The 8,958-nt window shown below is 50.4% G+C and overlaps 1 protein-coding gene across 1 annotated transcript in view; it reads left to right on the top strand.

Moving 5' to 3' along the window:
• Window positions 1-8,743, top strand: part of LOC147096288 (zinc-binding protein A33-like) — a 329,518-nt gene extending 320,775 nt beyond the window's left edge. Inside the window, exons 2-5 of the mRNA XM_085973870.1 lie at window positions 2,264-2,497; window positions 3,392-3,414; window positions 3,514-3,629; window positions 8,109-8,743. Of these exons, the coding sequence (XP_085829996.1) occupies window positions 2,312-2,497; window positions 3,392-3,414; window positions 3,514-3,629; window positions 8,109-8,659 (876 nt within the window). The 5' untranslated portion in view covers window positions 2,264-2,311 and the 3' untranslated portion in view covers window positions 8,660-8,743. The remainder of the gene's footprint in view (window positions 1-2,263; window positions 2,498-3,391; window positions 3,415-3,513; window positions 3,630-8,108) is intronic.
• Window positions 8,744-8,958: the final 215 nt, after the last annotated feature.

Raw genomic sequence — 8,958 nt, forward strand, 5'->3', positions numbered from 1 at the left:
CGTCTGTGGTGCGAATATTACCTGCCGCTTATCAGCCCAAACCTGAACATCGTCCAGGTCTTGTTGCATGCGGGCATGGACTGCTTCATTATCTCAGGAGTTGCGAATGGCACTGAACACTGTGCAGTCATCAGCGAACATCCCCATTTCTGACCTTATGATGGAGGGAAGGTCATTGATGAAGCAGCTGAAGATGGTTGGACCTAGGACACTGCCATGAGGAACTCCTGCAGCGATGTCCTGGGGCTGTGACGATTGACCTTTAATCATCACAACCATCTTCCTTTGTGCTAGGTATGACTCCAGCCAGTGGAGAGATTTCCCCCATCAAGAGAATCCAGGGATATGGGGATAGTGCAGGAAAGTGGAGATGAGGTAGAAGATCAGCCATGATCTTATTGAATGGCGGAGAAGGCTTGAAGGGCCAAATGGCCGACTCCTGCTCCTATTTCTTATGTTCTTATGTTAAGATGCAGTGGATTTTCTGTCGAGGCCGGGTCCTCCCAGGAAACTCCATAACACAGGCCTCTGTGCTCAATGGATCCTTCCCAGGGACACTGGCCCAGAAAAAACATCAACTGATGCTGGAAGGCCTTGGAGTGTCAACTTTCCCCCAACATTAGGAGGAATTTCTTTACATGGAGATTGGTGAGAATGTGGAACTCGCTGCCTCATTGGGTGGTTGAAGTTGAGAGCATTGATGCATTGAAATTGAGGCTTGAAATCCAAGATGACTTTATACTGTACAGAATGTATTTGGAGCTTGTTTCGTATATGTTTGAGTAAATGAAGTTTGTTTTCGGAAATAGAAAAGATTCTCGAGTTACTCAAACTGTGTACCGGGTATTTTGGGTCTGAGGATTCACATCTCAGGCAGTGCTGCCCTCCCAGTCCCTGAGACGCTGTTTGATCGCAAGTCTGTCCTTGTTACAAAGTGCATTACTGCCACCTGCTGGCAGCATATCAGTGCTGCAGGAAAGAATTTCCCACCTTTTGTCTCTTTACTTGTCCCATTACTACCCGTTTTGCTTTGCATCATCATCCCTTTTGATATTTATTCACTCCGGCCCCCCACCCTATCACAGACCCTCCCTGTTGTTGTTTCCCAGCGCACCCACCCCTCCCCCCTTCCCCTGGCTCTGTACTTGCTTACAGATTGTTAAATCTCCAACACTTTCCAGTTCTGACGAAAGGTCACCGACCTGAAACGTTCTGTCTTTCCCTCCACTGATGCTGCCTGATCTGCTGAGTGTTTCCAGCATTTTCTGTTTTTATTAGGGATTAGGAATGTTAATGTGCGACATATAACGTTGTAACAGCGTTGGGTACGGTAACAGAGCTGGGAACCGAAGATGCCAATTTAGTGACAATTTAGTGTTAGTTCATGACAGGGAGTTGTGAATTGTCTTTTACTGTGTGACTATATAACTTTGTATCACTGTCAGAGTAAATACGGTAACACCGCAGGGAACCGAAGGAGGATTTGATGGGCGAACCGGGGCTGATCCACCCACAGAAATATCAGCCCAGCAGTTTGAATCAGGAAGCGCTGAAACTCATCCTGGCTTCCAGACACGAGGCGGAGAGTTTCATTGAGGATTGAAATTGTCCCGTTTGTCTTGATTTCTTCACCGATCCGGTTATACTGGAGTGCGGCCACAACTTGTGCCGCGCCTGTGTCACCCGGCCTCGCGAACACCAGGAGGCGACAAACTCCTGGCCGGAATGTAGAGAGGAATTTGCAGACAGAAACCTCCGGGTCAATCGGGCCTGAGCGAGTCTGGCCCAGAAAGCGCGAAAATTAAACCTGAATGGGAAAGAGAAGGAAAGTAAACTTCACTGTGAGGAACATCAGGAAGAACTGAAGCTGTTTTGTGAAACTGACCAGAAACTGATCTGTGTGACGTGCCTTGCGGGGAGAGACGGGCAGAGTGACGAGTCGCGCCGCTTCCTGCCCATCAATGAAGCTGTTGAGATCTACAGGGTAAAATGAACAAGAGATTCACTTGATCCACTCTTTCACTCGCCTGTTTTCACAAACACTTTTATTCTGGGATTTTCATCCCAATCCCAGGATCAGCTGAAATCTTCCTTAGATTCTCTCACAGAGAAGAAATCGGCGTCTCTAGAAACGGAATTAAAACAGAAACAGCGGATTTCCGCAGTTAGGATAAGGTCTCCCTGTGCTGATCTTCTGGGATCTCGGTTAGTTTTGTTCCCTTTATCGCGGTACATTAATTATGTTTCACATTTCATTTGGTAGGAACAGTCGAGCAGTCTGCAGACCCGCATCACATCCGAGTTCGCTAAAATGCACCAGATTCTCAGTGAGAAAGAGCAGCGTTTAATCAGAGATCGCAGGGAACAAGAGGGGAAGATTCTAGAAACAATGGAGAAAAACCTCCGAGAAATTCAAGAGAATTTAAATTCTATTCAGGAGAAGCTCTCAAAGTTGGAGAAACAGATGGAGCAAAAAGACGGGCTGACATTTCTGAAGGTGAGGATTATATTGCGGGTCAGTTCAGTGAAACTTCACACAGTCACAAAATAACCGGTGATAACTGAAACAAATGCAGCATTTGCTGAATAATTCGAAACTGATTGAACCGATTGTTTTGTCTATTCCGGGGCGGTTCTGTTGTCACTGAACTAACCGCCTCCCACACTGTCCGCAGATTCCCAGGAATACCTGCAACCTCCCGGAATGAGTTGTCATGATCTTGATATTTTGCTTGTAATTATTTCCGTGTTGCGCAAGTTTAATATTTTCCTGGCACTCAGATTGCGATCCAGTTCCAGTTCCATGTTGTGAGTATGTGGGTGTGTCTGGTGCAGTGGGTGTGAGAGTCACTGTGTCTGTGAGTGACACTGATGTTGAGTTCCAGTATCTGACACACAAATCAGGCTTTTCAAACTACACAGAATGATAGAACCCGACAGAACAAAAGGAGACAATTCGGATCGTCTTCCCTGTGCTGGCTTTTTGAAAGAGCAACCAATTAGACCCACTCCCCCTGCTCTTTCTCCATAGCCCTGCAATTCTTTCCTTTTCAAGTGTTTATCACTATGGAATCTGCTTCCTCCACCCTGTCAATCAGTGCATTCCAGATCATCACAAGTCATTGTTAATAAATCCCCAAACTCATTTTTTGCCAGTTATCTTAAAGATTTGTGAATGTGAGCCCCCAGGTCTCTCTGTTCCTGCACCCCATTTAAAATTGTACCATATAGTTTATTTTGCCTCTCCTCATTCTTCCTTCCAAAATGCATCACTTCACACTTCTCTGTGTTAAATTCTACCTGCCCTGTGTCTGCTCATTTCACCAGCCTGCCTGTGTCCTCCTGAAGTCTTTTACTATCCTCCTCACTGTTTGTGTTTTATTTATTTCAGGAGGAAGCTTGTCGGAAGAGGAGGTAGGACATGCTCTTTACTGAAACTCTGCACAGTTTGGTAAAATAATTCAGAAAAATGTTAACTGTCGATTTATAACATCAACTGTTCAATATTTACAGGGTTAGTGAGGACAGTCAAGTACTGTCAGTAGCTGATGGCGCCCTGTCTATCGGAAAGTTCAACGGCCCTTTACAGTACACAGCGTGGAGAGAAATGATAGACGCCATTAACCCCGGTAAAACTCTTATATTCCTTTTCCTAATTTATAAATCCAGATGAGAAGAGACTGAACGGGCTCCCGGACTCCAGATTAAATGATCACTGATGTCCGTGTCTAGTCTGGAAGTCAGGAGTCTTTGCTCTGGATAAGGGAGGGTTTGGGGTGATCTTATTGAATTATTCAAGTTCCTAAACCGCAGAGAGAAGATAAACAGCCACAGGTTTAACACAGTCACAGAGTCTACAACAAAGTCGCGATAGTCTCAAACTGAGAAAATGGCAGGAAGATGCAGTGGGGAGGGGTGTGGGGGGCAAAGCCGAGGAGCGGCCAGCAGCAGGCAGGACAATTCAGGAACCTCCTGACCACAGAGAAACTGTTACAAAAGAGAAGAAAAAGAAAGAACGTGTTTTGATATCGCGCCTTTCAGACCTCAGGACGTCCCAAAGCGCTTTACAGCCAATAAAGAGTTTTTAAAGTGTAGTCACTGTTGTAATGTAGGAAACACCACAACCAATTCGTGCACAGCAAGCTCCCACAAACAGCAATGTGATAATGACCAGATGACCTGTTTCCGTGATGTTGGTTGAGGGATAAATCTTGCCCAGGACACCGGAGAGAACGAACTCCCTGCATCATTCCCTATGGGGTTTCCAGCGGTCCCTTTAAGGACCACAGGTTGGGCCATTCTACAGACTGTTCCACTGGGCGGGGCTTGCACAGCTCACGCACCATCCAATGGAAGACCAAGATTGCATTGGGGTCCCATGTACATTATGGGATCCGGTTTGCATGGACTAATGAGGCTTCCCCCATGTTCAGTGCGGGGGCGCTGGATTCCTATTTCGCGGCTGCTGCATCATTGCCCGGCGGCCTTGGTGGGAACCAGGTGGGAAGCGCTGGGTGTGATTTTTGCCTCATTACTGCTCTGTTTATGGTGTAAATCCGGGTGATAGTGAGACGTAAATCACACCCAACTGCTTTATGCGGAGGGTATGGAAAGTAAGGGAGGCAGAGTTGCCTGAGGGTATCAGCAGCTTCAAGAGAGAGTTTGATAAGAAGCGGGCAAAAACTGTAAACCCAAATAGGACTGAGCTGCCTGGGCTTGGAGAGTGGAATTGTGAGGGCTGAGGAGAGGGGAGGTCTAATTTGGACACCCTGCCCTATTGGACACCCTGCCCTATATCACAGCAGAAAATACACTTCAAAAGTAATACATTGTGTGAAGTGCTTTGAGACATTTGTCAGGAGCATTAGAAATGTCAGTTTCTCCTTCAGATGTAATTGGATTCGGATGTATTAGTGTGATTGATCCTTTATTATCTTTTATCTCTATCCATCTGAATTCTTATTTTGTCTTGCTGATATCTACGTCCCTTTTTACAACTGCCATGATGTTTTCCCTATTCACACCTCCCCTTTCTCCCTCCCTAACCTTTCTAAATATGGGATACCCTGCACTGATCATTCCCACTCCTGATTTTTCTGTAGTGTATTTATTTCCAACGCATCCCTTTTGCTGGACTGGTCTTACCTGTGAAATATTTTACTCACAACAGTACTTTCCTTGTGACCTTTGAAAACAGCTGCTTAAACCCGAGTTTAGAACCACGCTAGAAAGTCATCGCATCACCTTTGAAAGCAGCTTCACACAGTGACACTAATCCCATCATCACTCACTTCCACCTAGACTCTCACCCACTTTCTCTGATCTGCTTTGAGTTATTCACAGTTTTACTTCAGTTCCTAAATTCACATCAATGTATGTTCTGATATTTTATACCAATATTCCTACCGGATAAAACATCAACATTCGGTTCAATGTTTGGTATTTTTATTTTTATTCTCTCGCTGCATTATTCTCTTTATTTTACATATCCATGGTGCCAGTAACCAATCAGAAGCCAGGCTGCCTGTCTTACTGAGATTGTATTCTCTGCTGGACCCACCTCCTGCTCCATTGACCCCATTCCCACTAAACTGCTGCCCACCCAACTTCTCTTCCTGGTTTCCTGCTAGCTCACATTGTAAATGGTTCCCTCTCCTCACATCCTATCCAGCTCCTTTTCAAATCCAATGTCATCACACCCTTCCTCAAAATTACCCACCCTCTATCCCTCTGTCCGTGCACTTGATCTCCAACCTTACTTTCTTCTACAAAGTCCTTGACCGTGCGATCACTTCTGAAATCCCTGGCCATTTTCCCGCAACTGCATGTTTGAACCACACTAACCAGATTTTCATCCCTGTCACCAAAGTGGCCCTAATAAAGGTCACAAATGTCTTGCTCTATGACAGCGAGTAGAGCGTATTACCCCTTCTCATTCTCCTGGACCTTTCTTGGAAAAGGTAAAGAAGAGGTTTAACAGGATAAAACCAGGGACAATGGACTTCAGTTATGTGGAGAGGCTGGCAAAGCCGGGATTGTTCTCATTCTGGCAGAGAAAGTTAATAGAGGTATTTAAAATCATGAGGGGTTTTGATGGAGTGGATAAGGAGGAACTGTCTCCTCTCGCATGTGGGTCAGTAACAAGCGGACACAGATTCAATGTAATTAGCAAAAGATCTAAAGGGTTGTTATCATCTGGAATGCACTAACGGACAGGGTGGAGGAAGCAGATTCCACAGGAACATTCATCAGGCAATTGGACATGTCATTGAAGAGAACTAAAAGCTGGGGTGTGGGACTGAATGGGACAGAGCTTTCAAAGAGCCGGCACAGGCACATTGGGTGGAATGGGCTACTTCTGTGATGTAAGATTCCATGGTTCTGGTCCAACCGGTAATTGGATTGGGCCATTTTTCTAGAGTCTGGGAAAGTCTTCCTGCACCCACTCCCCCCGCTCACCCTCCCCCTCCCCCCCGCTCACTCCTCCTCCCCCCGCTCTCTCTCCCCCCCAGCTATCTCTCCCCTCCCACGCGCTCTCTCCCCGACCCCGCTATCCCTCTCCGCCCCCACTCTCTCTCCTCTCCCGCTCTCTCTCCTCTCCCGCTCTCTCTCCTCTCCTGTTCTCTCTCCCCTCCCCCCGCTGTCTCTCTCCCCCTACCCCCGCTCTCTCTCCCAGTCCGCTCCCTGTCCCCAGCTCGCTCTCTCTCCCCTCCCCCCGCTGTCTCTCTCCCCCTACCCCCGCTCTCACTCCCCAGCACACTCTCTCTCCCCAGCTCGCTCTCTCTCCCCTCCCCCCGCTCTCTCTCCCCCCCAGCTATCTCTCCCCTCCCACGCGCTCTCTCCCCAACCCCGCTATCCCTCTCCGCCCCCACTCTCTCTCCTCTCCTGCTCTCTCTCCTCTCCCGCTCTCTCTCCTCTCCTGTTCTCTCTCCCCTCCCCCCGCTGTCTCTCTCCCCCTACCCCCGCTCTCTCTCCCAGTCCGCTCTCTGTCCCCAGCTCGCTCTCTCTCCCCTCCCCCCGCTGTCTCTCTCCCCCTACCCCCGCTCTCTCTCCCAGTCCGCTCTCTGTCCCCAGCTCGCTCTCTCTCCCCTCCCCCCGCTGTCTCTCTCCCCCTACCCCCGCACTCTCTCCCCAGCCCGCTCTCTCTCCCCAGCTCGCTCTCTACCCCCTCCCCCCGCTGTCTCTCTCCCCCTCCCCCCACTCTCTCTCTCCTCCGACCCCAGCTCTCTCTCCCCAGCCCGCTGCTCTCTCTTCCCGCTCACCTCGCTATCTCTTCCCTGCCTGCTCTCACTCCCCTCCCCCCGCTGTCTCTCTCCCCACCTGCATGCTGTCTCTCCCCACCCCACGCTGTTTCTCTCCCCCTACCCCCTCTCTCTCCTCAGCCCGCTCTCTCCCCCTGCCGCTCTCTCTCCGCCTCCGCTCTCCCTCCCTCTCTCCCCCCGCTCTCTCTCCCCCCTCTCTCTCCCTCCCCCCGCTGTCCCTTTCCCCTACCCCCGCTCTCACTCCCCAGCCCTCTCTCTCTCCCTAGCCCACTCTCTCTCTCCCCCCTCTCTCTTCCCCGCTCTCTCTCCCCCCTCTCTCTTCCCCGCTCTCTCTCCCCCCCCGCTGTCCCTCTCCCCTACCCCCGCTCTCACTCCCCAGCCCTCTCTCTCTCCCAAGCCCACTCTCTCTCTCCCCCCTCTCTCTTCCCCGCTCTCTCTCCCCTCCCCCCGCTGTCCCTCTCCCCTACCCCCGCTCTCTCCCCCCAGCCCGCTGCTCTCTCTTCCCCCTCACCTCGCTATCTCTTCCCCCCCCCCCGCTCTCTCTCCCCTCCCCCCGCTGTCTCTCTCCCCACCTCCATGCTGTCTCTCCCCACCCCACACTGTTTCTCCCCTCCCCCGCTGTCTCCTGTGGTTCTCTGGTCTTTATCTCCGGGCGCTGCTTCCGCTACAGCGCTGATTTGGGACCGAAAACGACGTAAATCAACCCCGAGGTCATAAACCCTGGAGTGGCAGCAGATTCCATGAACACAACCCAGAGCCCGGGTGGTCACTTTAAAAAGGGAAGTGTTTGAATAAATCACAGCAAAAGACGAAATCACTGACTGTGTTATTTTAACTTTCCCCCAGCTCCAGCCTCTCTGACTCTGGATCCGAACACAGCGAATCCCCGGCTCATCCTGTCTGAGGACCGGACCAGCGTGAGACTCGGAGACAAACGGCAGCCGCTCCCTGACACCTTGGAGAGGTTTGATCTCTGGCCCTGTGTCCTGGGATCAGAGGGATTCACATCAGGGAGACACTACTGGGAGGTGGCGGTGGGGAACAAGACTCTGTGGGTTGTGGGAGTGGCCAGAGAGTCTGCCGGGAGGAAAGGGGAAATCAGACTGAGACCTGAGAGCGGTAACTGGGCTGTGTGGCTGTTTCCCGGAAGTGTCTATGTTGCCCTCACCTCCCCCTCACCGACCCGCCTCACCCCGAGTGTGAAGCCCCGGAAGATCGGGGTGTACCTGGACTATGAGGGCGGACAGCTGTCATTTTACAATGCGGACAACATGTCCCATCTCCACACTTTCACCCACACTTTCACTGAGAGAATCTTTCCCATCTTCAATCCGGGACGGAATGACGGCGGGAAAAACTCCGCCCCGCTGACAATCTGCGGGGTTAAAGGTCACTAATAGGTCCATCCCATAATTTCACCCTGCCTCCTGCCAGCTGCAAACTGATGGGCGTCGGTCTCAGTCACAGATGGTGCGGATGGTTCAAATATCACCTGAGGTCAGGGCGGCTACAACCCAGTGACAATGTCTTGTTGGTGAGATTTGTTTGTTTAATCAGTGCAGGGGAACAAACTCGTGGCAACTGCTCCAGAGACTCCTGTAAAATTAAATAAAAACCGCAGCCTGAGATTCACGCTCCACGCCAGGCGCCACCACATGCACGCTCTCCACCTCTCCCTTCAGCAGCACCGACTCAC

This window comes from Somniosus microcephalus, unplaced genomic scaffold (genome assembly GCF_052327205.1).
Source record: "Somniosus microcephalus isolate GS21.2 unplaced genomic scaffold, FLI_Smic_1.0 unresolved_chr1, whole genome shotgun sequence".
NCBI lineage: Eukaryota > Metazoa > Chordata > Chondrichthyes > Squaliformes > Somniosidae > Somniosus > Somniosus microcephalus.